This window comes from Pelophylax lessonae (assembly GCF_965119305.1).
Source record: "Pelophylax lessonae genome assembly, chromosome: 11".
Classification (NCBI taxonomy): domain Eukaryota; kingdom Metazoa; phylum Chordata; class Amphibia; order Anura; family Ranidae; genus Pelophylax; species Pelophylax lessonae.
The window spans coordinates 131,888,335-131,902,348 of record NC_138778.1 but is presented as its reverse complement, the minus strand read 5'-3'; the positions used below and the strand labels follow the sequence as shown (position 1 = coordinate 131,902,348).

Genomic DNA, 14,014 nt, shown 5'->3' with positions numbered 1-14,014 from the left:
GACCGCACGCCGAGATTCCGACTTCCGGGTTCGGCGCGAGTCAGCGGTTACAGCCAGCATCCTATGTGGTATCCCAGCCGCGAGGCACCATAGGAGCTCTAAGAGCGTTTTTCATTACTATATTGACCCCACAGTTCATCTTTGGGTCGAGTTTGTTTTTGCTGTGTCACCTTACGTTTTTATCTGGAGTGTTTTTTACCACATTTGAAGTGTTTTTAAAGTCTGCAGTACCGATTGGGGGTTTTTATGGATTTATTATTGGAAGCTGTATGGGAAGATTGATGTTGATTTGATTTTATGAAGTTGAAGTTTAATAAAAGGAAAAACCTTTTTACACTATGAGGAGCTTCTACCTTCTTTCTTCCATGCGGAACGCTTACCTATATCCATAAGGAGACCGTCCACCCACCTATCGATATACAGGAGCAGCAGACAAAGCGATTTCGATTCCTTTTGGCGTATGCCATTGGAATCCACACCTTCCGGTAAGTGTGCTACCTTACCCCTGGGCACAGAGTGAGAACCCAAGGATCACCGGCACGCAGCACTTTTATCCCCACACCGGCAGTGTTTGAGCACGTTTTTTGCACAATCTTTTTGTATTCACTTTATGGACTTGATTGCATTGGACATTTATATTTATTATATCTATTATTTATCTTTTGAGTGGTATATTTTACAGTACATTTTTTATCAGCACGTTGCACTTTAAGAGTAATCACGGTATTTCACAGTAATATATTGTTTATCCATCCTACTAAGGTATCACATGAGCATTGGTTATAATCTTCTTATAGCCTAGGCCAGGGGTACTCAATTAAAATTCACGGAGGTCCGGTTGGTAACATTTTCTTTCTGCAGAGGTCTGAATCTAATTTTTCTGCTATGACTTTCACGTCACAGCCCCCTTCCTTTAAATTAATGTCCTCCGTCCCCCTTTTTCTATCACAGCCCCCCTTACATCACAACCCCCTTTCACATTAGAGCCCCCAACATTAGTGACCCGCTTACATCACAGCCCCCCTTGCAATCACAACCCCCACATCACAGCTCACCCCCTCCTGACATCACAGCCCTTCACCTCACAACACAAACCCTTCATATCACAGCCCCCTTCTCATATCATGGCCCCAATATCACAGCCCCCTCTCGCATCACAGCCCCCCATATCATATCCAGAGAGCATGGGGGGGGGGGGGAGATGAAAAGCACTGTGGGGAGCTGAAGAGCATGGGGGGGCAGGTTAAGAGCACTGGGGGGCTAGCAAAAGAAGTTGTATAGGAGGGGGATGGGGCAGCTGTGACAAAGTCTCTGACGCAACGCGTACGGGGGGGAGGAGCCTGCTCGGAGTACGCTGATTCCTGGAGGTGTACAGAGCTGTTTATGACGCTGGAAGCCCGCACTGCTTTAAGTGCTTTTCAATGTAAGTGTAATGTCATCTGTTTGAGAGGGAATAGCTTTTTGCAAAACAGAGAGCATTAGATCTTCTCTTTTATACACACCGGGTTCCTGGTCTATACGGAGTGATAGCTGGAGGCGGTGAAAGAAGGGACATCAGGCTGTTATCCTTATATCCCAAAGCGTGTTTGACTCTCAGGAGTCAAATCCTAAGGTGAGCTGCTTATCTTGCACCAACCAATGGGAGCACTTGGAGTGAAGCATGCAGCACTTTATTTTGTGATCACAGATGAAGATTGAGTTGTTCATTTTGATTTCACTTTTATGATTCACTATTTATTGGGACTATGAAGACCACTGAATATCACTATTGCTTTATTAAGATTGATTTGACATCTTGTTTAAAGTTATCCTGACACATTTATTGATATATTTTTTTCACTTGGCGCAGCAATATTGTTATTGATGAGGTGATACACAGTCAGTCAAACTTCTTCAGGATGGCACATCAATACTTGCCATTGCCAGATGGTTTGCTGTGTCTCCCAGCACAGTCTCAAGAGCATGGAGTAGATTTCAGGAGACAGGCAGTTACTCTAGGAGAGCTTAACAGGGTCAAAGAAGGTCCTTAACCCATCAGCAGGACCGGTATCTGCTCCTTTGTGCAAAGAGGAACAGGATGAGCACTGCCAGAGCCCTACAAAATGACCTCCAGCAGGCCACTGGTGTGAATGTCTCTGGCCAAACAATCAGAAACAGACTTTGAGGGTAGCCTGAGGTCCCGACAAACTCTAGTGGGCCCTGTGCTCACTGCCCGGCACCGTGAAGCTTGATTGGCATTTGCCATTTAACACCAGAATTGTCAGGTCCACCACTGGCTCCCTGTGCTTTTCACAGATGAGTGCAGGTTCACCCTGAGCACGTGTTAGATGTGAAGGGGTCTGGAGACGCCATGGAGAATGTTATACTGCCTGTAACATTGTTCAGCATGAACGGTTTGGTGGTGGGTCAGTGATGGTCTGAAGGCATAGCCATGCAGGGATGCACAGACCACTACAGGCTAAACAATGGCACCCTGACTGCCATTAGGTATCAGGATGAAATCCTTGGACCCATTGTCAGACCCAATGCTGGTACAGTGGGTCCTGGGTTCCTCCTGGTGCAAGACAATGCCCGGCCTCATGTGGCGAGAGCATGCAGCCAGTTCCTGGAGGGTGAAGGAATTGATATCATTGAATGACCCCCACGCTCGCCTGACCTAAATCCAATAGAACACCTTTGGAACATTAGGTTTTTGTCCATCCGACACCGCCATGAGCACTTATGGTTACAACGACCATGTGTCACCATAGGGAAGAAAAGTTGGTCTTTAACCACTTCAATACAGGGCACTTTCACTCCCTTCCTGCCCTGACCAATTTTCAGCTTTCAGCGCTGTCACACTTTGAATGACACTCAGTCATGCAACACTATACCCAATCAAAATTTTCTTTATAATTTTTTCACACAAATAGAGCTTTCTTTTTGTGGTATTTAATCACTACTGGGTTTTTATTTTTTGCGATATAAGTGAAAAAACGAGCAAACATTTTGAAAAGAAAAAAAAAAACACTTTTGTTTTAGTTTCGATTATAAAATTTTGCAAATAAGTATTTTTTTTTCATACATTTAGGCCAAAATTTATACTGCTACATATCTTTGGTAAAAATAACCCAAATTAGTGGTTATTATTTAGTCTGTGTGAAAGTTATAGAGTCTACAAGCTATGGCGCTAATCATTGAAAATTGATCGCACCTGACATACCGACGGCCTATTTCATTTCTTGAGGCCCTGATATGTCAGGACAGTACAAATACCCCCCAAATTACCCCTTTTTGGAAAGTAGACATTCCAGGGTATTTAGTAAGAGGCATGGGGAGTTTTTTGAAGTTGTAATTTTTTCCCACAATTCTTGAGAAAATGAAGAAATACATTTTTTTTTGTTTACACAAAATTGTCATAAGTTATTTCTCACACACCGCATATACATACTTGCAATTACACCCAAAAATACATTCTGCTACTCCTCCCGAGTATGGCAATACCACATGTGTGAGATTTTTACACAGCCTGGCCACATACAGAGACCCAACATGCAAGGAGCGCTGTCTGATGTTCTAGGAGCATAAATACACATATCATTTTCTACAAACTTATTGCCGCCTGACACCCGCGATCGCTCCCCGCTGCGAGAGAAGGACGGTCGTCTGTTGTAAACACAGCTGACCGTTCTTCTCTCTGGATCGATCACAGAGTGCCTGTAATCCTTCTATATAGGATCACAGGTCTCTATGATCATTTCAAAAGTCCCTCCCCCCCACAGTTAGAAACACTCCCCTAGGCTTACATTTAACTCCTTGATCACCCACTAGGTTAACCCCTTCCCTGCCAATGTCATTGTTACAGTAACCGTGCATATTTTTAGCACTGATTACTGTAGTAATGTCACTGGTACCCCCAAAAGTGTCAAAAATGGCAGTTAGGGGGTCCGATCTGTCCGCCGCAATGTCGCAGCCCCGCTAAAAATCCCAGATCCCCGCCATTACTAGTAAAAATAAAGTCTTCCCCTTAGCTTATAGACGTGATAACTTTTGCACAAACCAAGCAAAATCTGCTTATTGCGATTTTTTTTTTACCAAAAATATGTAGCAGAATACAATTTGGCCTAAAATTGAAAATATTTGATTTAAATCTTTTTTTTTTGGGAATGTTACAGTATATAACAGAATGTGAAAAATATACAGTGGGTACGGAAAGTATTCAGACCCCCTTAAACTTTTCACTCTTTGTTATATTGCAGCCATTTGCTAAAATCATTTAAGTTCATTCTTCTTCCTCATGAATATACACATAGCACCCCATACTGACAGAAAAACACAGAATTGTTGACATTGTTGCAGATTTATTAAAAAAGAAAAACTGAAATATCACATGGTCCTAAGTATTCAGACCCTTTGCTGTGACACTCATATATTTAACTCAGGTGCTTCCCATTTCTTCTGATCATCCTTGAGATGGTTCTACACCTTCATTTGAGTCCAGCTGTGTTTGATTATACTGATTGGACTTGATTAGGAAAGCCACACACCTGTCTATATAAGACCTTCCAGATCACAATGCATGTCAGAGCAAATGAGAATCATGAGGTCAAAGGAACTGCCCGAGGAGCTCAGAGACAGAATTGTGGCAAGGCACAGATCTGGCCAAGGTTACAAAAAGATTTCTGCTGCACTTAAGGTTCCTAAGAGCACAGTGGCCTCCATAATCCTCAAATGGAAGACGTTTGGGACGACCAGAACCCTTCCTAGAGCTGGCCGTCCGGCCAAACTGAGCTATCGGGGGAGAAGAGCCTTGGTGAGAGAGGTAAAGAAGAACCCAAAGATCACTGTGGCTGAGCTCCAGAGATGCAGTCAGGAGATGGGAGAAAGTTGTAGAAAGTCAACCATCACTGCAGCCCTCCACCAGTCGGGGCTTTATGGCAGAGTGGCCCGACGGAAGCCTCTCCTCAGTGTAAGACACATGAAAGCCCTCATGGAGTTTGCTAAAAAACACCTGAAGGACTCCAAGATGGTGAGAAATAAGATTCTCTGGTCTGATGAGACCAAAATAGAACTTTTTGGCCTTAATTCTAAGCGTTATGTGTGGCGAAAACCAGGCACTGCTCATCACCTGTCCAATACAGTCCCAACAGTGAAGCATGGTGGTGGCAGCATCATGCTGTGGGGGTGTTTTTCAGCTGCAGGGACAGGACGACTGGTTGCAATCGAGGGAAAGATGAATGCGGCCAAGTACAGGGATATCCTGGACAAAAACCTTCTCCAGAGTGCTCTGGACCTCAGACTGGGCCAAAGGTTTACCTTCCAACAAGACAATGACCCTAAGCACACAGCTAAAATAACGAAGGAGTGGCTTCACAACAACTCCGTGACTGTTCTTGAATGGCCCAGCCAGAGCCCTGACTTAAACCCAATTGAGCATCTCTGGAGAGACCTAAAAATGGCTGTCCACCAACGTTTACCATCCAACCTGACAGAACTGGAGAGGATCTGCAAGGAGGAATGGCAGAGGATCCCCAAATCCAGGTGTGAAAGACTTGTTGCATCTTTCCCAAAAAGACTCCTGGCTGTATTAGATTAAAAGGGGGCTTCTACTAAATACTGAGCAAAGGGTCTGAATACTTAGGACCATGTGATATTTCAGTTTTTCTTTTTTAATAAATCTGCAACAATGTCAACAATTCTGTGTTTTTCTGTCAGTATGGGGTGCTATGTGTACATTCATGAGGAAGAAGAATGAACCTAAATGATTTTAGCAAATGGCTGCAATATAACAAAGAGTGAAAAATTTAAGGGGGTCCGAATACTTTCCGTACCCACTGTATATATATATATATATATATATATATATATATATATATATATATATATATATATATATATATATATATATATATATATATATATATATATATATATATATATATATATATTTTTTTTTTCCCCAGAATTGTCGCTTTGTTTTTTATAGTGGGGAAAAAAAAAAAAAAAAAAAAAAATCGCAGAGGTGATCAAATATCACCAAAATAAAGCTCTATTTGTGGAGAAAAAAAGGGACATCAATCTTATTTTGGTTCAGTGCCGCACTACTGTGCAATTTTCCAATAAATTAACGCAGTGCAGAATCTCAAAAAAGGGCCTGGTAATTAAGGGGGCAAATCCTTCCAGTCCAGAAGTGGTTAAAATCACTTTAACCACAGAGAGCAAAGAGTATACCAGGTACTTCTGGAAGAGCATGTGACTTACTTCCCCTTCTTGTGACAGTGCTAGTGTTTAGTGGTTGGCCCAGCAATGTCACACAGAGAAGAGAAGAAAGTCCTCAGCAATGTGTAAGCTCTGATTGATGAGACTATGAAATTCCCGTCTCCACTCCTGGCAGATGATTAGAGAGGCAGATTAGTGAATGAATAGTAAACATGAGCTACTGAAGAGGGGACATTAAAAGCAAACCCGTTACTTTGCCCTGCAGGGCAAAATCAGGATTTTTGTACTTACCATACATACCCTTTCCTCGGCATCCATTTAAAAAAAGACACAGGGATCCTTATTCAGGAACCATGGGTTATGCCACTGCTTGCAGGAAGAATGTACGCAAGGTACTGAAATACTGTTGGCCAACCCCTAGGGGCTAATATCGCTCCCACAGTGACCACGCCTCCGTTTAACAAAGTGTACTTACAACATGTAAGGATGATAAAGAAAGTGCAGATTTACTTTAAACCCAACATGAAGGGGCACATCCTTTTATCTAGCTGAAAAGCTTTCATTTTGAGTTAGTCTACTGCATTCACTTTTCCTGCTAACTATATTCCTACAGTTTCTAGTATCCTCATCCTCTGAAAGGCTCGGAATATGAGCCCACAAAACACAGTGATGTATAAGCACTGCCCTCCATGCGAGTACCCGGGAGCCTCACACAAATGGGAGAGCATCATAGGAGGGAGGCTGGACAGAGCAGAATTATATGTGAGAAGGTCACTTGAACTTTGGTAGAAAGGAGGACATTCTTTTGGTGCTAGTACAGCGGTCACTAAATGGCGGCCCGCGGTCCATTGGCGGCCCGCGCGATGCTTCCGCCCGGACCGCCACCTGTATTCTGCCCCCTCCTCACTGCGGCTCCCGGCTCACTTGCAGCCGGTGTCCTGTCAGGCCGCGAGCCGCGAGTAGGGGCGTGACGTCACGCGCGCGCCCTGCCCCCTGCTCCTGACTGATAGACATTGCGGTGTCCTGTCGGGCCGCGAGTAGGGGCGTGACGTCACTCGCGCGTCCCGCCCCCTGCTCCTGACTGCGGCTTCCTCTAAGCAGGGCAGCGAGCTAGGGTGTGACACTATGTGCACGCCCCGCCCCCCTGTTTGCGGCTTTTGGACAGCTCCTGGCTCCAGGTATGTGGAGCACATTTTTAGAGGGGAATATCTGCATTTAAAAAAAAACCTCTCAAGCTTTAACAAGTGTGCAGACAAGTGGCATATTTTGTTGTGCTCATTAGAGTGCCCCATAAAAGAAACAAAATATGCCCATCAGAGTACTCCCTTGACATAAAATGTGCCCCATATTTTATGCTAAGGGACAAGCTGATGGGCATATTTTATGTTAAGGGGCACGTTAATGGGCATATTTTATGTTAAGGGGCACGCTAATGGGCATATTTTATGTTGAGCGCAACGCTGATTTACACGTTTTGTTTTGCCCATCAGAATGCCCCCTAACATAAAATGTGCCCATCAGAGTGCACCTTATTTTATGTTAATGGTCACGCTGATGGGAATATTTTATGTTAAGGGGCACTCTGATGTGCATATTTATGCTGTGGTACACACTGATGGGCATATTTTATGTTAAGGGGCACTCTGATGGACATATTTATGCTATGGGGAACTCTAATGGGCATATTTTATGTTAAGAGCAACGCCGATTTACACGTTTTCTTTTGCCCATCAGCGATCCCACCATCATAAAATATGCCCATCAGGGTGCCCCCTAACATAAAATGTGCCCATCAGCATGACCCTTAACATAAAATATGCCCATCAGCGTGCCCCTTATTTTATGTTAAGGGTCACGCTGATGGGCAAATGTTATGCTAAGGGGCACGCTGATGGGCATATTTTATGTTAAGGGTCACGCTGGTGGGCACATTTTGTTCTGCCCATCAGAGTGCCCCTAACATAAAATGTGCCCATCAGCGTGACCCTTAACATAAAATATGCCCATCAGCGTGCCCCTTATTTTATGTTAAGGGTCACGCTGATGGGCAAATGTTATGCTAAGGGGCACGCTGATGGGCAAATTTTATGTTAAGGGTCACGCTGGTGGGCACATTTTGTTCTGCCCATCAGAGTGCCCCTAACATAAAATGTGCCCATCAGCTTGCCCCTTATTTTATGTTAAGGGTCATGCTGATGGGCATATTTTATGTTAAGGGGCATGCTGATGTGCATATTTATGCTGTAGTACACACTGATGGGCATATTTTATGTTAAGGGGCATGCTGATGTGCATATTTATGCTGTAGTACACACTGATGGGCATATTTTATGTTAAGGGGCATGCTGATGTGCATATTTATGCTGTGGTACACTCTGATGGACATATTTATGCTATGGGGCACACTGATGGGCATTTTTTATGTTAAGGGGCACTCTAATAGGCATATTTTATGTTAAGAGCAACGCTGATTTACACGTTTTGTTTTGCCCAATAGCGTGCCCCCTAACAAAATGTGCCCATCAGAGTGCCCCCTAACATAAAATGTGCCCATCAGCGTGCCCCCTAACATAATATGTGCCCATCAGAGTGCCCCCTAACATAAAATGTGCCCATCAGCGTGCCCCTTATTTTATGTTAAGGGTCACGCTGATGGGCAAATTTTATGCTAAGGGTCACGCTCTCGGACACATTTTATGTTAAGGGGCACTCAAATGGGCATATTTTATGTTAAGAACAACGCTGATGAACACGTTTTGTTTTGCCCATCTTTCTGAGTCATAGCACAGACTTCAGATCCGGACCTCGGCCCAAAGAAAATTTTAGCGACCGGACCTCCTTGAATTTTAATTCATTACCCCTGTGCTAGTACATCACAGAGCGATTTTAGTTATGGCAGTAGGAAGGAAACACAGGAAAAAGAACCACACAGCAGACCTAGTTGATTAATACTGCTTACCTTTTACAACCTCTGTAAGATTCTGATAATCAGAAGGATCATTTACAGGACGAGTACCCGGCAGATGGATCATCTCACGCAACTCCTGAAAACAAGACAAAATCAGATACATTTTAGTTTATTCACTATTAAAAGTTATTGATTGCAAACATTTACATGAAGAGTAGGAATGTCAGATTAAGGTTATTGTCTCAAGACATGAAGTAAAAAGAAACCTCTCCAATGGGGTGCAAATGCTGCAAAAAAAAAAAAAAAAAAAAGAAAAAACCAAGAAAAAAATGTTGTGCAGTAAAATGGGGAAGAGTTAGACCCTCTGTCAAAGTAATACCCTAGATACCTTAATCCAATTAATATAGCGACATGAAATGTGCAAAAACACAAGAAAAAATATGGCACTGGATTCAGATTTTCTAAGGGTCACTGAAACATTCACTGGGTGTGCTGAAACCAGTTCAGCAGCACTCCTCAAAATGGGGAACAAGGAAAAGCCCCAGAGTTGAGAATCAATATACGTACAATCCAGCGAGAGTCAAAGGTAGATTAAAACTGATTCAGAGCAGAATAAATCCAAAACTGGTACAAATACAAGGTCATCAACGTAAAAGGTCATAGATATAAAAACGAATATACAAGTAAAAAATGAACAAAAAGAACATAAGGTCTGAAAGTTTGTAAAACCACACCATCTTTCACACCAACCTTTTTTGTTCCTGGACAATCAACATCAGCCTTGACACATTCCCATGGTGATTGGATAATAGGTCATAATTATTTACGTAGTAAGAATCTTGGGAGTGTTACCAATACTCAGCGGAACCAAGGAAGTCATTTGGATGAGTGTCAAAACATCCTCAACATTACGCAATTCCAATTGAATGTGGTCACCACTACTAGCTCAATCCTAATCTGAATAAATGAGAACCTTCAGTCTTCTTGTTCTGCTTTTACAGAGCAAGGTGAGGTAAAATCCCCTCAATTTGGGTCATAGGCAGCCGAAACAAAGGGAAAACCTACTATTTCAAACTAAAAAGTAAGTCAGAGTTGGGCTTTCAGGAAATGTTTAAGCCTTTCACTGCCAGCAAAATTTGCATCGGAACCTGGTATTCCTCTTTCTGCTATAAGCTTATGGCCACTTGCTACCAAGCTTTTCACCTAAAATGTGCCCCAATCCCCCCTCCTGCTTCCTTATCCTGTCTCCCCTAGCTTCCTCCCACTCCGTATCCCCCTGCTGCATTGCCTTCAGCTAAAATGGCCCCCATCTGCCACTCTTGAGGCAGGTGGGGGACACGTAGGTGCTCGTAGCGGCCTTCTCTAGTCTGTCCTACGGCAGATAACACCTCATTAAGGGATATCCATGCTGACTGACTGCAGGACATAGGGGTCCCCAAAGTCACGAATCAGTAATTACTTTGGATGACATATTTGGATGGACACATTTCTATTCTACATATGCTGTTATCTACCTTTCATTTGCTCCCTCGTGGGTCTTTCCTGGTTGCGCTCCTACAGCTCCTGGGCCAGACCTTCCCAATCATCACCAGATGAAAACATTGCTATGGTATTCAGGCATAGCCGATTTACATGTTTCATGTGCATCCACTCCTGAGGAAGTAAGCGGTAGCTCACGAAACGCATCAGGTTTTTATGATGCCCTTTATCTAATCATGTATTAACATCTGAAATTTTCAAGCATGTATCATATATTGGAACGACTTTTAATCGGCTTGGCACTATTGTATTTGCATTTGATGTAATATGACGACAACTGTATCTACCCCTTAACCACTTAAGCCCCGGAAGATTTTACCCCCTTCCTGACCAGGGCCTATTTTGCGATTCGGCACTGGATGACTTTAACGGACAATTGTGCAGTCGTGTGACGCTGTACCCAAAACGAATTTGACGTCCTTTTTTTCCCACAAACAGAGCTTTCTTTTGGTGGTATTTGATAACCTGTGCGATTTTTTGATCATGCGCTATAAACAAAAAAGAGCGTCAATTTTGCAAAAATAACAATATTTTTCACATTTTTTTATATGAAATTCCCCAATAAAAAAAATTTAAAAATCAACATTTTTTAACATTTTCGGCCAATTTGTTTCATGCTACATATGTTTGGAAAAAAAAAATAAAAATCGCAAAAAGCATATTTTGATTGGTTTGCGCAAAAGTTATCGCGTTTACTAACAAAGGGAAAGATTTTTGTCTTTTTTTTTTAAAGCGTAATGGCGGCGATCTGCGATTTTTTTTGCGGTACTGCGACATTGCGGCGGACAGATCGGACCCTTGACTGACATTTGACACTTTTGGGGTTACCAGTGACATTTCTACAGTAATCAGTGCTATACATATGCACTGTTACTGCAAAATTACACTGGCAGTGAAGGGGTTAACTTTTTTTGAGAGGGAGGGGCTATGTGTGTCCCTAGGGGCGGGATTCTAACTGTGATTGGCTGTGGCTTGAGATGTATGAACAGTGATCAACGGTTCTACAGTTGTGTTCAAAATTATTCAACCCCCCAATGCTGTAAAGGGTTTTAGGGAATTTAGTGTACATTTATAATTCTTAAAGAACCATATGCAACTAAAATGACATCAATTGGTTTTGTAATACAGTAGTAAATGTTTCTTTTGTGAATTCTTCATTGACACAATTATTCAACCCCTTAAAGACTACCACTCTGAAGAACAGAGGTTCATTGAAGTGTTTTCAATCAGGTATTGAAAACACCTGTGGATGTCAGGGAGCAGCAATAAAGCCTAATAAGCACCTGTTACGGAACAGGGCACCCCTGAGCAGGTACCTCAGTTGACAGGCGTTCCTAGTGCTTCCCGAGGGCTCCAAGCACTCCACCAGACACCGTAAGCACTTCAGACTCCACGAACCGCCGCAGCTTGGTTAGGATCTTGGCATCTCCTACCCACCCTGGACCAACGACAAGGCCCCAGGTTCCTGTGGGTGAACCTCTCTTTCCCCAGAGAGTGCAGCACGAACAAGCTCTTACACAAGCTCTTATAAGAGCTTAGTGATTCTCTAAGGGAGTATGGAAGACCATAGCAATCCCTGCAGCAGATTCCCCCAATAACGAGACAAAGCTCCGAGATGAGGGTAAAACAGGAACAACATTTATTGGAAGAACAGAGCACTCTTTTATACAGAAATTGGAACATCCTTCCCCCAACAACCGCTTTCCCATTGGTCAATTGTAAAGTACTTGCAGTTCTCACTAAGGTCCTCTCCAGCATATGCAAATGAGGGCTTGAAAATGAGTCAACAGGGATTGGTCAGATAGTTTTGACCAATGCAAGGAGACAGAAGCCCCAGGGGGCAATCAATGTACACAAATAGTCAGACACAGAACAATGGTTCCCTAACGAGCCCTCAATACACATTACTCAGTGTCAATAGACCGCCCGTCTCCTCAGAACTTCCTGTAATGCCCATATTAGGAGTTGGCTTCCTGTTCCTTACAGTTTACAGGAATACGTTTTAGCTTCCAGGAGAGGCAAGGCTCCATTAGCCACATGTTTAAAGAAACACAAAAAGACACAAAAATGCATAACTCCCAGTCTACTGAACAGAATCCCCACATTCAACCCATCCCCAGATAGCCTGGATCTGAGCGCTCAACATATCCAAACAGCGCTCAGATGCCACAAAGACAGTCAAATTGCCATGGGGTTTACGTTTAGCCTGGGCTGATGAGAGGGTCCATAGTCATATTGCAGGAGGCGAGCAACCAGGCTTCTCCAACGCCCAGTGGCGAGATTGGTCTCGTCACAGCACCAATTAGGCAGCTTTAAAATGACTGTGATACTCAGCTCCTTCTAGACATTTACTGGTGTGGTTACAAACATGGTGAAGTCAAGAGAATGGTCCAGGAAGACAAGAGAAGAGGTGATTACTCTTCACAGGAAGGTCAATGGCTATAAGAAGATTGCAAAGATGTTAAACATACCAAGAGACACCATAGGAAGCATCACTCGCAAATTCAAGGCAAAGGGCACTGTTGAAACGCTACCTGGTCGTGGCAGAAAGAAGATGCTGACTTCGACTGCTGTGCGCTACCTGAAGCGTAGAGTGGAGAAAAGTCCCCGTGTGACTGCTGAGGAACTGAGAAAAGATTTGTCAGATGTGGGTACTGAAGTTTCTGCTCAGACAATATGGCGCACACTGCGTAATGAAGGCCTCCATGCCAGAACTCCCAGGCACACCCCCTTGCTGTCTCCAAAGAATAAGAAGAGTCGACAGCAGTATGCCAAAAGTCATGTGGACAAACCACAGTAGTGTTCTGTGGACTGATGAAACAAAATTAGAACTGTTTGGGCCCATGGATCAACGCTGTTTGGAGGAGGAAGAAAAAGGCCTATGAAGAAAAGAACACCTTGCCTACTGTGAAGCATGGCGGGGGGTCAATCATGCTTTGGGGCCGTTTTGCTTCTGCAGGTACAGGGAAGCTTCAGCGTGTGCAAGGTACCATGAATTCTCTTCAGTACCAGGAGATATTGGATGACAATGTGATGCAGTCTGTCACAAACCTGAGGCTTGGGAGACGTTGGACCTTTCAACAGGACAATGATCCCAAGCATACCTCCAAGTCCACTAGAGCATGGTTGCAGATTAAAGGCTGGAACATTTTGGAGTGGCCATCACAGTCACCAGACTTAAATCCGATTGAGAACCTCTGGTGGGACTTAAAGAAAGCAGTTGCAGTGCACAAGCCTAAGAATGTGACTGAACTGGAGGCTTTTGCCCATGACGATTGGGCAAAGATACCCGTAGATCGCTGCAAGACACTTGTGTCAAGCTATGCTTCACGTTTAAAAGCTGTTATAACTGTAAAAGGATGTTGTACT

General features: G+C 43.5%; 1 protein-coding gene across 1 annotated transcript in view; it reads right to left on the bottom strand.

Annotated features, from left to right (window-relative positions):
* FDXR (ferredoxin reductase) overlaps positions 1–14,014 on the bottom strand; it is a 203,787-nt gene that overhangs the window by 32,314 nt on the left and 157,459 nt on the right. Inside the window, exon 8 of the mRNA XM_082271385.1 lies at positions 9,158–9,242. Coding sequence (XP_082127511.1) covers positions 9,158–9,242 — 85 coding nt within the window. The remainder of the gene's footprint in view (positions 1–9,157; positions 9,243–14,014) is intronic.